We start from the raw sequence: 20659 nt of genomic DNA, 5'->3' as shown, positions 1-20659 counted from the left end.
CATCAGTTTCTTCTAAGGGCACATGATATAACACCAGCTTTGAAATAGAAATCATGTTTAGCCACCAAATTTTTTGAGGTACCAAAGTTAATTGAATACAACACAGGCTTAAATTAGTTCATTTTAATTTTAATTATAACTATAATCCCTTCTTCCTCAAAGGTAGAGAAAGCAAGATAATGATTGTAAGAGAAACCTGCTGTGCAGAAAAGCGTTTATACTAGGCCTGCAACTGTTATCATTAGAAAAGCCTGTTGGAAAGGTGAGCCCTTAGCTGGCATCTGTGAACTTGGATTTCAGGAGGGTTCCCACCGTTCCCTAACTGGTAAGAGTGGCCAACTGCCTAAACTCATTGTGTAAAAAGTGTGGTTTATGCTGAACAACTGATTTCCTTCTGGGAATCTGGGATTTAGGCACATGCTACGAAGAGGGTGCCCCAGTGACCACCCCCCAATAAAAATTCTGGGCACTGAATCTATCTTTTATTTTTAATTTTTTTTTATTGTGGTAAGAACATTTAACATGAGATCTACTCTCCTGACCAAATTTTAAGTGCATAATACAGTCTTTTCAACTATAGCCACAATGCTGTACAGCAGATCTCGGGAGCTTATTCATTTTGTAATTGAAACTATATGCCCATTGAATAGCAATTCCCCATTTCCCCTACCCCCAGCCCCTGGCAACCTCCACTCTACTCCGTTTCTATAAGTTTGACTCTTAAATACCTCATACACACACTGAGTTTTTAATAGGCTTCCCTGGTAGAAGGCTTCCCTGGTGAACACACTTCACATGTGTTGTCACAACTCATTACTGGAGGAATTAAGTGCATCCTGTCTGATTCTACTGGGAGAAGGAACTCTTGGATGCTCGTATCTGGTTTCCTCCAGATTTTACCCCATGTGCCTTTCTCTTTGCTGATTTTGCTTTGCATTCTTTTTCTGTAATAAATCCCAGTCACGAATACAACTATTTACTGAATTCTGGGCTCTCCTAGCAAATTAATCAACATAGGGGTGGACTTGGTGACCTCTGACACACCTGGCAGTGAATCCTGTTCTCTACACAGATGAAGTGGTGTTGACGCCGACGAGGGGAAATTGGATTTCTGAGACAGTATTTTTCAAAGCATGCTCAGATCAAACTGCCATATAAAATTCCCACCTGATTTAGTGTGTCTGATCAACAGGTGTACAGTCTTATTTATATACATGGTTCATCCCAAGGAAAAAAAAAAAACCAACGCAAACACATCACATACGTAATTCCTCTTTCCATCGCTTCAAAGTAAGAATTTGTTGTCTTCTTACTTACCTAGTAGTGGTTTCCTCATAACTTTTAATAACATAGGTGCTTTGAACTGGTCTTTAACAATTCAAACAGATAAATTCAATATCTTAGATGACAGTTACTGCTGAAATTTTTTCTGACCACAACTTTTCTACCAACTTTTAGGAAAATCCAAAAGATACCTCTCTAGACATACATGCCTTGAACTTGGCAGAGAATGAGGGAGCATCACATTTTCAGCATAACAAATTGCTCTGTTCTTGTAATCTTAGTAAATGCTCAAGAGACTGCCTATGTTCCACTGGTTTCCTCCTCTCTTCTTAAAATGCAGCTGAGCTGGCCAAAAAAACAAATAACAGATGTGCCCACTATCCTCACTTTCTTTGATAATATTTTATCTAGTGAATTGCTATTAAAGAGTAAAAATTCCATTGTAAACAGTAGAAAAAGAATAAAAACATAAATACTCTGCAAAGTAGGAACTAGAAATATTACATTTGTAATTGGAGGCCTCATTGCATCTGATTCTTCTATACATACTAATGCAGAATAAAACTGCCTTGTGCTGGGAACTGAAACAGTATTCTGGTAAGCAACACCTGAAAATGTCAAAGGCCAAATTACTAGGCTCATGACTATAACTGCATATTTCCTTTAATTCTAATTACAGTACAATCTATTCTTGATTCCAAATTTGCTTTGCATCGATAAACATTGCCTACCATTTCCAGATATGTATGCCTACATGGTAATTTGTCCATTAGTTCTCATTTGTTAAGAAATGTTCTATTAAATTACCTATGACCAAGATCAATTTCCAAGTCCAAGTCCCCTTCTTCAGATACTCATTATCATTCATCAATACCTTTTCAAGTCCTCCTTGTAAAATAATTTCACTAAAATGTCTCCTCCTGCAGAGATTGCAACATTACCTGAGAAAAAAAAATCACCCTTCTTTCTTTTGGCTCTAGAAACCCCATTTTCCTTCTGCTCAAATCAAGCAATGAGCCACAAAACTCAAAAGATCACAGATAACCATCACCATCTAAAATACAAAATGGGGAAATGTCGCCAAGGTCACTCACCCACTGGAGTCCGCGGAAGTGATAGCAATCAGGGGTAGAATCTTCAGGGGGAGGCTGGTTGGCCTTTGAGTGTTCTCCAATTCACTTTTCAAGTCAGCTTTTTCCAACTGTCTAAAGGCGAGAGGGGGAAGCTGGACACTGCGGCAAGAAAGTCTCCGTACAAGATAGGGTTCCATTCCTCGCAAAGGGTCTTCCTCTTCATTAGTGGAATGCAGTGTTTCCTCAGAGGCCTAAGACAAAAGTTCAAGAAAGTTCAGTAATCAACAAAAGTCCCATGATTTATCATTACATGATGGCTTTACACTTTTAGAGAAAGAAATTGAGGGAAAATTATACGTGAAAAATGCTAACTAGAAAGCAATGATATTAACAGAAAAATATTTGGTGAAAAGACTACAACTAATAACTGAAATCTAGAGTTATTTTAAAAATAGTAAAGTTGTTCACCAGTATATTCAGATATGGCTTGGTTGTTAACAGTTAACTGACATTTCCAATAATCTTAGAATTTATGAGTTTTGTGCATGAATTCTATGAAATCAAGGGTAAATCAAAACATTTTTCTACCAAATATGAAATGAATTGTGGAAATTTCATATATATATATATGTGTGTATATATATATATGTATGTGTATATATATATATCTTGACATATTACATACCCATAAATACATGAAGAAAGAGGAATAAAATGAGCCCTTTTTTTCCTTCATAATTAGGACCATATTTGTAACATATTTTCATATGTCACTTGTTACTCAGATATTCTTTACAAAGTTTTATGATAAGACTTTGTGAGGGGAATGAAAAAAAAGACATGAACATCTGAGTACCAAGTAGAAATATATTTAAATCACAGCTGAATTTTGCGAATAGAAAATTTAATATTTTGACTCTAGTTGAAAAAATATACTGCTACATAAGTAATAATTATTTCCAAGTGGTTGGAAAGTCTAGTCTGGCAACGTTTATTATATCCATATACACAGAATGATAGAGCCACCAAGTGTTATCAGATAACACAATGAGTTTTAGAATCCTTGCATTGCCACTTTGCCAGTTGTGTTTGTAGAGTGTTGCTTAATCTAAGTTTTCTGTTTCTTTACCATAAAAATGGAAATAGATCCATCGTCTCTGCAGCACACATTTGTTGGCCAAACCTTTGCTTTTCTATCTCCGTGTGAGTGGCCTTTCTCCCCTCTGAAGTCCCAAACCACTATCCTCCACACCCTGTTTGTTCTTTAGGAGCCAAAGGTGGTGTTTCAGGGAGGGCTTCGGTGAGTGACTCTGTTCTTTGGGTGGGTGGCCAGGCAGGGTCTCTCCCATGGACCAGTGTGTAGGGGAGCAGAATTGGCCACCCTCAACTGTGTCTCTTTGGCATATTGTTTGAAGTGGTTATCTCCTGAGACATGGAAAGGGCTCTGGAAACTAAGTAGGAGTTGCCCTTTCCTAAAAAACCTTTCCATTGGTAAGGGTGACTCCCTGTCAGGATGGAGGATGACCCACCCATTCCCCCCCCAACACACACAAAAATGGAAATAATATTTACCCACAAGAATTAAATGAGATCATGAATGTAATGTGCATAGCTCATTACCTGTTATGTGATAAGCAGTCATGGCAATTTCCTTTCCTTCTGAGTTGTACAAGTGAAAAAACTAGCCCAGAGAGGCAAAGTACTTTCTCCAAAATTAGCCTGTTGGCTATAAGTTAAAAGTGCATTGACTTTGCAGAGTCCAGACCTAGCTTAGAACCTTTGTTGAACTTCTTACTATACTACCATCTTTGGGCAAGTAACTTAGGCTCACTGAGATTGGTTCTCCACTTGAACACTGAGGATAATAATAATATTTACTTCTCAGGGTCATTGTCTGGATCAGAGATACAAAGTGTATGAAGTACTAATAGATGGCCCATGGTTTGCACTCAACAAAATGGCAGCTATTATTATTATAATCTAGGCTAATTCCCTTTATCTTTTCATAGCACTATACTGCCTTTGATACTTCATTCATCCATATTTTTTTCCAAAAACAGAAAATTTGTCTTTTTCTGATTTATAGCTTGAAAAATGTGAAAGGACATCCAATGGTGGCTTCTATTCAGCCTTGGGTTTTATTGTCTAATTTCATGGATAAATAGAAACAAAAAAGAAGGCACCCAGAAGGTAAAGAAGACGTCAAAGCTAAACGCAAAGTTTATTTATTTCAGGTCCTAGATATGAAGATCTAGATTCTGAGAATCTGTACTTTGAGGAATCTACTTGCTTTGTAAAACAACATTAGTAATAATAGTGGCTTTAAAAAGCAGGACATCCTGCCACTTGAGACAACATGCATGGATCTTGAGGGCATTATGCTAAGTGAAGTAAGTCAGACAGAGAAAAATAAACCCTGTATGAGCACACTTATACATGGAATCTAAAGAAAAAAACCCAAACTCATCAGATCAGCTTTGTGGTTACGAGAAGTGGGCGTGGGGGAGGGGAAATTGAATGAAAGGGGTCAAAAGGTACAAGCTTCCAGTTATAAAATAAATAAGTACTAGGGATGTAATGTATAGTGTGATGACTACAGTTGACATGGCTGGATGGTATATATGAGAGTTATTAAGAGAGTAAACCCTAAGAGTTCTCATCACAAGGAAAAAAGTATTTTTTCTTTTTTTTTGTATCTACACAAGATGATGAATGTTAACTAAACCTGTGGTCATTATTTTACACTATTTTTAAGTCAAATCATTATGCTGTATACAGTAAACGTATACACTGCTGTATGTCAATTATATCTCAATAAAACTAGAAAATAGTTTTAATAATAATGACTAATATCTATTGAGTCCTTATCAAGTGCTGGGTTTACTTAGTGAATGCTGTGCTTTTCATATATCACCTCATTTAATTTTCACTTAAGTCCTCTGGGTTAGGTTCTATTACTTTTCCCATTTCACACATAAAGAAACAGAGACCTTTATCATCACATGCCCTGGTCACACAGCCACGTGGTTAGTAGGGTAACCAACATTCCTGTTTGCCTGGGCCTTTCTGCTTTTAGGACTGCAAGTCCCATGTTCAGGAGAACCCACCAATCCCAAGCAAACTAGGATGACTGATCACCCTACAAGTCAAAATCCAAACCCAAATCTATTTTAGTTAAACCTGAAACTAATAGCTACTCTGTACTACCTCTAACAAGTATGGTCCCTGGCAAGGTGTATACTTCCAGAAAAGAATTGAACACACGGTAATTGACCATAATTTAATATGCCTCACATTTTTAAAAAAATGAACAGAATTGAGCCCTACATAAACAGTGGAAATTAGTTGAGAATCCTTGTTGATTAAGTCAGGAGACAGAGATCTAGGCCTGACTCTGCCACTAATTACTTATGTGGTGTTGAGTCATTTTACCTTTCTGGACTTTAGTTTCCTTAGTCATACAATCAAGAGATTGTACAAAATGAACCTTAAGGCTACTTTAAGCTCTGAAATACTCAGATTTTATAATAGCCAGTGGTAAAATCAGTGCTTAGTGAGATGGCAAATATATATAATAAAGGGAAAACGTGTGCACGTGTACCATTCTTAGCTTTTAGTTTGAGAAAGTGAGCATCTATGTGCTTACAAAGTTCTGTGTGTTCGTTTAAGGACAGAATTGCAAACTACAGCCACACTCTGGGACTGCTAACAGGTCATGATTTGCCTCACGTATTTCTCAAGAGAAGTTAATGAATGACTTAAGTGTGTAGACATCCTTCTTTGGGACAAACGTGGAAAAGAAGAAAAAAAGATGAGTCTAGCAGAGCTAAACACTGAATGTAGCTGGCCAAAGTTAATATCTTTTTATAAAGATAGCATTGTAACTGAAGGAATGCTTTCTATAACCCAGGTCATGTGATAAAAGACTTAAGGTTTGTGACATTCTCTTTTAGATAAAACCACCTCAAGAGGTAACTTCTGAGAGAACAACCTCTATTAAAAATAAAGTGTAGCATTTTTATCTTGATAATAAAAATGATAAAGCTACAGATGTCTATATCCTAACATTCCATTCAAAAACAGCATAACAAGTGGCTTTTAAAAAATTCCATATCAATGTGTATCAATGATATTTTAAAAAGAAACAGAACTTTACCCGGTAGAAGGTGATAGGTTAAATGGCCTTATTTTGGAAAGAAATGTAAAAATGATCACCAGGACAATATGTATTTCAAGTTATTGTAGGAAAATGACATTTTTACAAGGGTCGAGGGAAAAGACAGTATTTATAGCATCTCTAAGCTGTTATTTCTCAAAAAAGTGATGCTCAAACTTCCTGCGTGAGAATCGCAGAAGGTACTTGCTAAAATTCAGACTCCCAGGCCCTATTCCAGATCTGCCTAATCAGTATCTCTATTATTAGGGCCTGGGAGTCTGAGTAAGTCTCCACTATGGTTCTTATGTACTATGTTCTTATGCTTAAATTTGGGAACTAATGGTTTTGACATTTTAGACATGGTCCAATAAGATGGTCTGGCAAAGACTCAATAACAAAAAGATGTTCACTGCAGCTTATTTATGATAAAGAATAACCAGATATAATCTAATTATTGTACTGAGGGATTGGCTTAATAAATTTTGATACATCATATTATGAAATACTATGAGGCTGTTAAAATAATGCAGAAGAATATGTGATTATGTTCATGACATAATGCCGAGTGGGAAAAACAGATTACAATGTGATCTAATTTTTGTAAAATAACACTAAAACAAAAACAAACACCAAAACATATTATATTTATAGAAAAATTTTAGAAAGATATATCCCAGTTCTCTAAAATGGCTTTCTCTAGGTGATGGTGTTGGTGGTGATTTTCACATTGTTGTTTATTACTAGTTCCTATATTCCCTACAAATTTGTACTATTTTGAGTTTAAAAGTACAATAAAAGTCATAATAAAAAAATGAAACTACATTGAACTTGCTATTGATGGGACTCAAAAATATCTCACATTCAGCTTCAAGATATGCAATATCCAAAGAAAAAAGACACTAAAATATTTGAATGAGTTTAATGCAAACCTGTTAATTTGTAATAAAACAAAATTCTCTTTGGTAACTAACCAACTTACTTGGAATAGTTGACAGAAAAATAACTTGAAAGTAATTGTTTTCACTGTTAGGACAAGTGCCTCCCTGAAATACATACCTAAAGAAAGCAATCCCTCAATGATTAAGAGTTACAACGCATGTGTGAGTGTTAAATATGTTGTTGTTGTTGTTGCTGGGATCATTATTATTGCTGTTTTCTTCAGTCTCCATGAAGGATAGTTAATTAGTTTCTTTGTTCTCTTTTTCTTTCCCCTCCCAAAATAGATTGCAAGCCACTTAAGGCCTTTAGTGCAGGGACATACATATAACTGGTGATAAATAAATTGCTGTGCTGTTGATAATCTCGGGTTTTTGATATTTGTTTCATATATATGTATAAATATTTTACACATATATATGAAATTTTCTATAGAGAAATTATTTTAAAATATATGTGAATGTACATTGGCATTATAGCAGAAAATGTTTCTTTCTGAGCACCAGCTAGACCATATTTCCAGATTCCCTTGCAGGTAGATATAGGTACATCAATGGCATTACCTTATATGCAAAGGATTACAGGCTAAGGAAATGTGCCATTTTCCAGCTGTCCCATAAAAACTGTGAGTACAATCCCTCATTTCTCTCCCCCTCTGGAACTCCTTACTGGATACTGAAGATGGTAAAGACAAAAGATGGGAGATATGGTTTCTAAGTCACTGATCAGAGGAGAGCCACTTGAATGCTTAATTTGGGCCACATGAGCCACAAATAATTTTCCATTGTGGAAAGGCACTAAAATTTGGAGTCTCCTTGTTACAGCTAGTGCTGTATTATATATATAATCATATCTCTACTCTTTGAGTTCAAATTATCTTAATTATAACATCATTCTTTTCTGGGTAATTCCTTAATTAGATATTCATTGAGCATCTACTACCTTGAAAATGTGTGTGGGGTGCTAGAAATACAGATGAATTAGACACTTCCTTTTTCCTTAAGTACTCATTATTCATGTGGAGAGAAAGATAAATATAACAGGTCTTCACCAATGTGTGATGAAGAGCTGTAACAGAGGACTTAGGGCTCTTTAGGAGTGCATCAGTAGGATGAACACTTTTGCAAGTGAAAGAGGGCGCTAGCCAGAAGTGACATCAACCAAAGGAGAAAACTAGCACTGTCTCAGGCAAACTAAGCGGTATGACTACCTCGTGAATCAGGCATTTCTTTTTGGTTCCTGTCTACTTCTCCAATCAGTTCTGTTTAGTCTCGTTGATGGATCCCCTGTTAACTGTCTCTTGAATCTAGACACTCTCCAACGAGCTATCCTCAACCATTTCTCTTCTCACCCTACACACTACTGGTTTGAAACCTCAGGAGCTTCCCAGGTGAAATCTGAACCTGGCCCCTGTACACGAGGGCAAGGAGAGGCCAAAGAAAGAGGCAGGCCACTCCAGATCAGTAGGTGACAGAATTAATAAGGAAGGGAACTTACATACACGTTTGTCTTGGGCGGCCGCAAGGCAACTAGATCTCGGCACATGCTGCCAGAATCTGAAAAGGTTATATAGAGGCCTTAACTGGGTTCAGTTATGTATACTGTCCAGATGATCTCAACAACACACTGTTCTCTCAAGCCTGCATCTTCGAAAACTGCTCCTACTAGGAGAATGGTGGGCAGAACATTCCATGGACCAGGGAGGGGGTGAGCAGCTTCTGATTGCCTGGGTCCAGCTCACAGGTCAACTGGTGGTCAAGTTCTCTCAATGACCTCCTTTAACACACTCATGTTGAAAATATTATCCAAGACAATGAATACAAATAAATTCTGCCTTTTTATTTATGACCCCAAGTCAGCTTTCAGCCTTCCAGTTGTAGTGAAATGATTAATTCCTGTGTCATTCCATTTGTTAGCTTGGACACATCTAGAAGGAGAGGAGCATGCCATAAGAACTACTGTACCTCCAGTTCTCAGCCAGTGCCTGGGACAATGCATATGTATAGCTGATTCACTTTGTTATAAAGCAGAAACTGACACACCATTGTAAAGCAATTATACTCCAATAAAGATGTTTAAGACAAAAAACACATGCAAAATAAACCTTGCTGAAGGCATGAATGAAGAAAACAGACAAACTTGACTCCATTTTCTCAACTGTAAGAAATCAGGAAATGGAGAAATAGTATTAGATATTGGTATTACTAGTAATGTTCTGTTTGTAATTACTAATGTAAGTTAGGTAGAGGCTGCAGCCCATACAAGGAATTTTTTTTAAAATTTCAGGATATGAGCCACTCAGATTGCTTTGGTCTATTCCCATGTTTGAAACTTCTTTCAAATATAGATTCATTATGATAAGCATTTTCACCTAATTTTTTTAAAAACTAATAAAAGATTTCAGGCACTCAGTGCTCCAGAGTACCTTTTCTGCGCAGAGCATTGTAGAAGTTAGCATGTTAAATACTGCACGAATTTTCAGGAAGAAGACAGAGTAAGCTGAAGATTAGTTTTTATAACTTCCAATGTTACGATCCTTGCTGCTGTCTAATTAGTTTCCTAATTTACTCTGAAAAAGTAGTCTCTCTGGGCCTGAATTTGTAAACAAGACAATTTTTGAAAATTGAACCAACTCTTTAAGAACTAGGGTAAAATTTAATAGGTTATATTGAAACGAAGATTATATTCACAATCTAAAAGAACTATATACAATGGTAGACATTATGTGTATGTATATACATATATCGTAGACATTGTACGTGTGTGTGTGTGTGTATATATATATATATATATACACATAAATTCAGCTATGTCTCAATGAATTGTTCACAATATACTAAAGCAATAATTGAAAATCTGCCTTAAAATTCCTCAGCCTTATGCTAAATATTATCCCCTTATCTCATTACTCATTTTATATATATATATATTTATATCTTTTTATTTTGAAATCCAATGCTAAGCTCGCTCAAATAATCTTATAGGAAACTCACAAGTCAAGGCAATAAATGTAAATACCTAAGTTCTTTTAATTCAGAAAAGAGCATTCTGAACAGAGGAAGATGGCGGAAGAGTAAGACGCGGAGATCACCTTCCTCCCCACAGATACACCAGAAATACACCTACACGTGGAACAACTCCTACAGAACACCTACTGAACGCTGGCAGAAGACCTCAGACCTCCCAAAAGGCAAGAAACTCCCCACATACCTGGGTAGGGCAAAAGAAAAAAGGAAAAACAGAGACAAAAGGATAGGGACGTGACCTGCACCAGTGGGAGGGAGCTGTGAAGGAGGAAAGGTATCCAAACATTAGGAAGCCCCTTCGCGGGCGGAGACTGCGGGTGGCGGAGAGGGAAAGCTTCAGAGCTGCGGAGGAGAGCACAGCAACAGGGGTGTGGAGGGCAAAGCGGGGAGATTCCCGCACAGAGGATCGGTGCCGACCAGCACTCACCAGCCCAAGAGGCTTGTCTGCTCACCCGCCAGGGTGGGCAGGGCTGGAAGCTGAGGCTTGGGCTTCGGAGGTCAGATCCCAGGGAGAGGACTGGGGTTGGCGGCGTGAACACAACATGCAGGGGGCTAGTGCGCCATGGCTAGCCGGGAGGGAGCCCGGGAAAAGTTTGGACCTGCCGAAGAGGCAAGAGACTTTTTCTTCCCTCTTTGTTTCCTGGTGCGCGATGAGAGGGGATTAAGAGCGCTGCTTAAAGGAGCTCCAGAGACGGGCGCGAGCCTCGGCGATCAGCGCGGACCCCAGAGACTGGCATGAGATGCTAAGGCTGCTGCTGCCGCCACCAAGAAGCCTGTGTGCGAGCACAGGTCACTATCCACACCTCCCTTCTGGGGAGCCTGTGCAGCCCACCACTGCCAGGGTCCCGTGATCCAGGGACAACTTCCCCGGGAGAACACACGACACGCCTCAGGCTGGTGCAACATCCCGCCGGCCTCTACCACCGCAGGCTCGCCCCGCATCCGCACCCCTCCCTCCCCCCGGCCTGAGTGAGCCAGAGCCCCTGAGTCAGCTGCTCCTTTAACCCCGTCCTGTCCGAGCGAAGAACAGACGCCCTCCAGCGACCTACACGCAGAGGTGGGGACAAATCCAAAGCTGAGCCCCGGGGAGCTGTGAGAACAAAGAAGAGAAAGGGAAATCTCTCCCAGCAGCCTCAGGAGCAGTGGATTAAAGCTCCACAATCAACTTGATGTACCCTGCATCTGTGGAATACATGAATAGACAATGAATCATCCAAAATTGAGGAGGTGGACTTTGAGAGCAAGATTTATTATTTTTTCCCCTTTTCCTCTTTTTGTGAGTGTGTATGTGTATACTTCTGTTTGAGATTTTGTCTCTATAGCTTTGCTTTCACCATTTGTCCTAGAGTTCTATCCATCTGTTTTTTCTTAAAAATTATTTTTTCTTAATAATTATTTTTTATTTTAATAACCTTATTTTATCTTACTTTATTTTATTTTATTTTATCCTCTTTCTCTCTTTCTTCCTTTCTTTCTACTTTTTCTCCCTTTTATTCTGAGCTGTGCGCATGAAAGGCTCTTGGTGCTACAGCCAGGAGTCAGTGCTGTGCCTCTGAGGTGGGAGAGCCAACTTCAGGACACTGGTCCACAAGAGACCTCCCAGCTCCACATAATATCAAACGGCAAAAATCTCCCAGAGATCTCCATCTCAACACCAGCACCCAGCTTCACTCAACGATTAGCAAGCTACAGTGCTGGACACCCTATGCCAAAAAACTAGCAAGACAGGAACACAATCCCACCCATTAGCAGAGAGGCTGCCTAAAATCATAATAAGTCCACAGACACCCCAAAACACACCACCAGATGTGGACCTGCCTACCAGAAAGACAATATCCAGCCTCATCCACCAGAACACAGGCACTAGTCCCCTCCACCAGAAAGCCTACACAACCCACTGAACCAACTTTAGCCATTGGGGACAGACACCAAAAACAATGGGAACTACGAACCTGCAGCCTGCAAAAAGGAGACCCCAAACACAGTAAGATAAGCAAAATGAGAAGACAGAAAAACACACAGCAGATGAAAGAGAAAGATAAAAACCCACCAGACCTAACAAATGAAGAGGAAATAGGCAGTCTACCTGAAAAAGAATTCAGAATAATGACACTAAAGATGATCCAAAATCTTGGAAACAGAATAGACAAAATGCAAGAAACATTTAACAAGGACCTAGAAGAACTAAAGATGAAAGAAGCAATGATGAACAACACAATAAATGAAATTAAAAATACTCTAGATGGGATCAATAGCAGAATAACTGAGGCAGAAGAACGTATAAGTGACCTGGAAGATAAAAGAATGGAAATAGCTACTGCAGAGCAGAATAAAGAAAAAAGAATGAAAAGAACTGAGGACAATCTCAGAGACCTCTGGGACAATATTAAATGCAACAACATTCGAATTATAAGGGTTCCACAAGAAGAAGAGAAAAAGAAAGGGACTGAGAAAATATTTGAAGATATTATAGTTGAAAACTTCCCTAATATGGGAAAGGAAATAGTTAATCAAGTCCAGGAAGCACAGAGAGTCCCATACAGGATAAATCCAAGGAGAAATATGCAAAGACACATATTAATCAAACTGTCAAAAATTAAATACAAAGAAAACATATTAAAAGCAGCAAGGAAAAAATAACACACGAGGGAATCCCCATAAGGTTAACAGTTGATCTTTCAGCAGAAACTCTGCAAGCCAGAAGGGACTGGCAGGACATATTTAAAGTGATGAAGGAGAAAAACCTACAACCAAGACTACTCTACCCAGCAAGGATCTCATTCAGATTTGATGGAGAAATTAAAACCTTTACAGACAAGCAAAAGCTGACAGAGTTCAGCACCAGCAAACCAGCTTTACAACAAATGGTGAAGGAACTTCTCTAGGCAAGAAACAAAAGAGAAGGAAAAGACCTACAATAACAAACCCAAAACAATTAAGAAAATGGGAATAGGAACATACATATCAATAATTACCTTAAATGTAAATGGATTGAATGCTCCCACCAAAAGACACATACTGGCTGAATGGATACAAAAACAAGACCCATATATATGCTGTCTACAAGAGACCCACTTCAGACCTAGAGACACGTAGACTGAAAGTAAGGGGATGGAAAAAGATATTCCATGCAAATGGAAACCAAAAGAAAGCTGGAGTAGCAATTCTCATATCAGACAAAACAGACTTTAAAATAAAGACTATTAGAAGAGACAAAGAAGGACACTACATAATGATCAAGGGATCGATCCAAGAAGAAGATATAACAATTGTAAATATTTATGCACCCAACATAGGAGCACCTCAATATATAAGGCAAATACCAACAGCCGTAAAAGGGGAAATCGACAGTAACACATTCATAGTAGGGGACTTTAACACCCCACTTTCACCCATGGACAGATCATCCAAAATGAAAATAAATAAGGAAACACAAGCTTTAAATGATACATTAAACAATATGGACTTAATTGATATTTATAGGACATTCCATCCAAAAACAACAGAATACACATTTTTCTCAAGTGCTCATGGAACATTCTCCAGGATAGGTCATATCTTGGGTCACAAATCAAGCCTTGGTAAATTTAAGAAAATTGAAATTGTATCAAGTATCTTTTCCGACCACAATGCTATGAGACTAGATATTAATTACAGGAAAAGATCTGTAAAAAATACAAACACATGGAGTCTAAACAATACACTACTTAATAACAAAGTAATCACTGAAGAAATCAAAGAGGAAATCAAAAAATAACTAGAAACAAATGACAATGGAGACACGACAACCCAAAACCTATGGGATGCAGCAAAAGCAGTTCTAAGAGGGAAGTTTATAGCAATACAATCCTACCTTAAGAAACAGGAAACATCTCAAGTAAACAACCTAACCTTGCACCTAAAGCAATTAGAGAAAGAAGAACAAAAAAAACCAAAGTGGGCAGAAGGAAAGAAATCATAAAGATCAGATCAGAAATAAATGAAAAAGAAATGAAGGAAACAATAGCAAAGATCAATAAAACTAAAAGCTGGTTCTTTAAGAAGATAAACAAAATTGATAAACCATTAGCCAGACTCATCAAGAAAAAAAGGGAGAAGACTCAAATCAATAGAATTAGAAATGAAAAAGAAGAAGTAACAACTGACACTGCAGAAATACAGAAGATCATGAGCAATTACTACAAGCAACACTATGCCAATAAAATGGACAACCTGGAAGAAATGGACAAATTCTTAGAAATGCACAACCTGCAAAGACTGAATCAGGAAGAAATAGAAAATATGAACAGACCAATCACAAGCACTGAAATTGAAACTGTGATTAAAAATCTTCCAACACAAAAGCCCAAGACCAGATGGCTTCACAGGTGAAATCGATCAAACATTTAGAGAAGAGCTAACGCCTATCCTTCTCAAACTCTTCAAAATATAGCAGAGGAGGAACACTCCCAAACTCATTCTACGAGGCCACCATCACCCTGATACCAAAACCAGACAAAGACATCACAAAAAAAGAAAACTACAGGCCAGTATCACTGATGAACATAGATGCAAAAACCCTCAACAAAATACCAGAAAACAGAATCCAACAGCACATTAAACGGATCATACACCATGATCAAGTGGGGTTTATTCCAGGAATGCAAGGATTCTTCGATATACGCAAATCAATCAACGTGATACACCATATTAACAAACTGAAGAGAAAAACCATATGATCATCTCAATAGATGCAGAGAAAGTTTTTGACAAAATTCAGCACCCATTTATGATAAAAACCCTGCAGAAAGTAGGCATAGAGGGAACTTTCCTCAACATAATAAAGGCCATATATGCCAAACCCAGGCAACATCATCCTCAATGGTGAAAAACTGAAACCATTTCCACTAAGATCAGGAACAAGACAAGGTTGCCCACTCTCACCACTCTTATTCAACATAGTTTTGGAAGTTTTAGCCACAGCTATAAGAGAAAAACAGGAAATAAAAGGAATCCAGATCGGAAAAGAAGAAGTAAAGCTGTCACTGTTTGTAGATGACATGGTACTATACATAGAGAATCCTAAAGATGCTACCAGAAAACTACTAGAGCTAATCAATGAATTTGGTAAAGTGGCAGGATACAAAATTAATGCACAGAAATCTCTGGCATTCCTATACACTAATGATGAAAAATCTGAAAGTGAAATTAAGAAAACACTCCCATTTACCACTGCAACAAAAAGAATAAAATATCTAGGAATAAACCTACCTAAGGAGACAAAGGACCTGTATGCAGAAAATTATAAGACACTGATGGAAGAAATTAAAGATGATACAAATAGATGGAGAGATATACCATGTTCTTGGATTGGAAGAATCAACATTGTGAAAATGACTCTACTACCCAAAGCAATCTACAGATTCAGTGCAATCCCTATCAAACTACCAATGGCATTTTTCACAGAATTAGAACAAAAAATTTCACAATTTGTATGGAAACACAAAAGACCCCGAATAGCCAAAGCAATCTTGAGAACGAAAAACGGAGCTGGAAGAATCAGGCTCCATGACTTCAGACTATACTGCAAAGCTACAGTAATCAAGACAGTATGGTACTGGCACAAAAACAGAAAGATAGATCAATGGAACAGGATAGAAAGCCCAGAGATAAACCCATGCACATATGGTCACCTTATCTTTCATAACGGAGGCAGGAATGTACAGTGGAGAAAGGACAGCCTCTTCAATAAGTGGTTCTGGGAAAACTGGACAGGTACATGTAAAAGTATGAGATTAGAACACTCCCTAACACCATAGACAAAAATAAGCTCAAAATGGATTAAAGGCCTTACATTAGAGGAAAACATAGGCAGAACACTCTATGACATAAATCACAGCAAGATCCTTTTTGACCCACCTCCTAGAGAAATGGAAATAAAAACAAAAATAAACAAATGGGACCTAATGAAACTTCAAAGCTTTTGCACAGCAAAGGAAACCATACACAAGACCAAAAGAAAACCCTCAGAATGGGATAAAATATTTACAAATGAAGCAACTGACAAAGATTAATCTCCAAAATTTATAAGCAGCTCATGCAGCTCAATAACAAAGAAAAAAACAACCCAAACCAAAAATGGGCAGAAGACCTAAATAGACATTTCTCCAAAGAAGATATACAGACTGCCAACAAACACATGAAAGAATGCTCAGCATCATTAATCATTAGAGAAATGCAAATCAAAAGTACAATGAGCTATCATCTCACACCAGTCAGAATGGCCATCATCAAAAAATCTAGAAATAATAAACGCTGGAGAGGGTGTGGAGAAAAGGGAACACTCTTGCACTGCTGGTGGGAATGTGAATTGGTACAGCCACTATGTAGAACAGTATGGAGGTTCCTTCAAAAACTAAAAATAGAACTACCATACAACCCAGCAATCCCACTACTGGGCATATACCCTGAGAAAACCATAATTCAAAAAGAGTCATGTACCAAAATGTTCATTGCAGCTCTATTTACAATAGCCAGGACATGGAAGCAACCTAAGTGTCCATCATCGGATGAATGGATAAAGAAGATGTGGCACATATATACAATGGAATATTACTCAGCCATAAAAAGAAAGGAAATTGAGCTATTTGTAATGAGGTGGATGGACCTAGAGTCTGTCATACCGAGTGAAGTAAGTCAGAGGGAGAAAGACAAATACCGTATGCCAACACATATATATGGAATTTAAGAAAAAAAAATGTCATGAAGGACCTAGGGGTAAGACAGAAATAAAGACTCAGACCTACTAGAGAATGGACTTGAGGATATGGGGAGGGTGAAGGGTAAGTTGTGACAAAGTGAGAGAGTGGCATGGACATATATACACTACCAAACGTAAAATAGATAGCTAGTGGGAAGTAGCCACATAGCACAGGGAGGTCAGCTCGGTGCTCTGTGACCACCTAGAGGGTTGGGATAGGGAGGGTGGGAGGGAGGGAGACACAAGAGGGAAGAGATATGGGGAAACTAAGACACCATTTTAAAGCAATTATACTCCAATAAAACGTTTAAAAAAATACGCAGACCTATTAGAGAATGGACTTGAGGATATGGGGGGGGGAAGGGTAAGCTGGGACAAAGTGAGTGACTGGCATGGACATATATACACTAACAAATATAAAATAGATAGCTAGTGGGAAGCAGCCACATAGCACAGGGAGATCAGCTCGGTGCTTTGTGACCACCTAGAGGGGTGGGATAGGGAGGGTGGGAGGGAGGGATACATAAGAGGGAAGAGATATGGGGATATATGTATATGTATATGTATAATTGATTCAGTTTGTTATAAATCAGAAACTAACATACCATTGTAAAGCAATTATACTCCAATAAGGATGTTAAAAAAAATGAATTATGTATGAAAATGAAAATTTCCACCCCAGGTTAACACAAAGATTGCAGATAGCTCTCATACATCTACAGAGCATAATCCAAATATAGGTTGTGATTTCACTTTGTTTTTGTTTTTGTTTTTTGCGGTACGCGGGCCTCTCACTGTTGTGGCCTCTCCCGTTGCGGACCACAGGTTCTACACGCGCAGGCTCAGCGGCCATGGCTCAGGGACCCAGCCGCTCCGTAGCATGTGGGATCTTCCCGGACTGGGGCACGAACCCGTGTCCCCTGCATCGACAGGCAGACTCTCAACCACTGCACCACCAGGGAAGCCCTAGGGTGTTATTTCAAACTGCTTAGAACAGACAGAAATCACTGAAGTCCTTCTAAATCCATTTTCTATAATACGCTCATCAGAACTTCTACAAAGTTCCTAAAAAGGAATAGGAAAATTTCTCATTCAGTCATATTCTACTGTATATTCTCATCAAGAGGAAAGTCTGTCTGAAACTCTAGGATTCACTTAACCTTATGTAAATAGCATTGTATCTTTCCTGAGTGACCTTGAAAAATGAAGTGGATTCTATTTGGTTGGCAGAGAAAAGAAAGAAAATTTAAAGAAAAACATGATTTCTATCAATTATTTACTTCACAACGATATACACAGTAATAGAAGCACATCAACATAAAAGAAGCTAACAGTGTTTTTCTGGCCCCTGAAAATTATGTCTTCCTAGAAAAACACGTTAAAATTTAGCTGGCTTATTCTCTGTTTCGAAAAATCTATCACTTGAGTAATCAGGTGCCAAACCACAACATTAAAGGGAGCACAAAGATCTACTGTCTTCATTTTCAAGTTATACTTAAATACCAACATTAATAAAAAATATTTACAAACATGAAAACAAAAACTAAAATCATTTTTGATAAGGTATATTTATTATAGTAAAGTAAGTCTGTAGAATAAACTAATAAAGACTGAGGTGTAGGAGGAAAGGGGAGACAAAGTAATGCCAAATTCCCTCTTCACATGGAAGGAGCCTGCAGAGCTTTCTCTCTTGGCTTTGATGTTCAAATAACTATTAAAGATTTCATTGATAAACTAAGGATCAGAAGAATGCTAATATTATATAAGTCTACATTCAATGTTATAGTCAATGGTGAAACATATTTTTTATTCTTATTAAAATAAGGAATACTACAAGGATGTGCCCCAATACCTCTTTTATTTAGGATCATTAATAAATATTTATTATATTGCATGTTGTACATAGGTAGCTCATTGATCCTCATTAAAAACCGCAGGAAGGGCTGCTATTATTTCCATTTTACAAATTCGGAAAATGAGGCTTAGAGGGGTTATTTTGCTACTTACCTCCCACTTTAGGGAGGTTAGAGTAACACTATTAGTAAATGGTCAAGCCAGGTTTTCAGACCAGGCTTACCTGACCCTAAAGCTCACCATTGTTAACTCAAATGCACGATTGTCCACACTTTTCAAGAACTTCTGGCCAATTCAGTAATGTGGGAAATAGAAATAATAGACACAGAACTACAGGAAAGATGAAGAAATTGTTATCATTATTTGATTAAAACCTTGTTTAATGGATGGATTTTCTTAAATTTTCTTAAATATTTCTTATAGAAGAACTTAACATGTATTAAAGGAAACACTATCAACTAATGCGGGAGGAACAATTATGTCAGTGTTGGGGAAAATCGCTATGTAGATCATGTAAGAGGAAATAAAAATGTTAAATATTAAAGATACAAAAAAGTAAGCCATAGAGTGACATCAGCAAGATAGTGGAACAGGAAGCTCCAGACCTTGTTCCTTGACAGAGACACTGACTTAACAACAATATACAGTTCTAAGAGCCTTTATGAGAACTTCCAGAAACCAGCTAAGAAATTTTAGTACCCAAGCAAACTCAAAGCCAAGACCAGTCACACTGAAATGGATAAGAAAAGCCATTTCATTTCAACTGTGATAGCCCATCTCCCAAGATAGCACAGTTTGGTGCAAATGGTAGAAAAAGCCCAACTCATGGCTTTTGGGGTGGGGAGGAAGAGAAGAGTGTAATATACATTTAGTGTTACACCTTTTGTGTGTGTGTCTGTGAAACAGCCCAAGGAACTGGTTTCTGTCTCACCTGATTCAGAGCACTGATGGGGAGCCAGAGTATATACTTGGGATGTGTGGGGGCCCCTGAGAACAAAAGAGAGCTCTGCAGCACTAGAGAATCTTTAGTACTGCAGACAGACACCAGAGGGAGCAAGAGATTATTAAACTCCTGAAAAAGAAACAGGGAAACCTCACTAATTGAGCAATTACATGCACAAGTCCAGGGAAGATGCATCCCCAGAAAAGTTTCGAGAGGCCTCTAGAATTTCTAGCCATGCTAGCTTGTGAAGGACCTCCTCTTGTCTACAAACGCTCTCTGTAAACCTAAGTATTGTTTTTTCAAATGCACAAATAACAGCAAAAATTAAGACACACAGAGACACAGGGAAACATGGCCCATTCAACAGAACAAAATAAATTTCCAGAAGTTGACCCTAAAGAAATGGGGATCTATGAATTACCTAAAAGATTCAAAATAATTGCCCTAAAGAAGCTCAAGGTACTACAAGAGAGCACAGATGGACAAATAAATGAAATTAGGAAAATGGTGTATGAACAGACTGAAAATATCAACAAAGAGATAGAAACCATAAAAAAAAACCAAACAGAAATTCTGGAATTAAGAATGTGATAACTGAGTTGAAAAATTTCACTAGAGGGGTTCAACAACAGACTTAATCAAGCAGAA

The 20659-nt window shown here is 38.0% G+C and overlaps 1 protein-coding gene across 5 annotated transcripts in view; it reads right to left on the bottom strand.

The window, feature by feature from the left end:
* PDE4D (phosphodiesterase 4D) overlaps positions 1 to 20659 on the bottom strand; it is a 1454760-nt gene that overhangs the window by 947712 nt on the left and 486389 nt on the right. For all 5 annotated transcript variants that reach the window (XM_033437904.2, XM_049707909.1, XM_049707914.1 and 2 more), the window contains one exon: positions 2379 to 2608. In XM_033437904.2, the coding sequence (XP_033293795.1) occupies positions 2379 to 2608 (230 nt within the window). The remainder of the gene's footprint in view (positions 1 to 2378; positions 2609 to 20659) is intronic.

The sequence above is a fragment of the Orcinus orca genome, chromosome 3, assembly GCF_937001465.1.
Source record: "Orcinus orca chromosome 3, mOrcOrc1.1, whole genome shotgun sequence".
Classification (NCBI taxonomy): domain Eukaryota; kingdom Metazoa; phylum Chordata; class Mammalia; order Artiodactyla; family Delphinidae; genus Orcinus; species Orcinus orca.
Note: the sequence above shows the minus strand (reverse complement) of the source record. Positions and strands in the feature narration are given on the sequence as shown.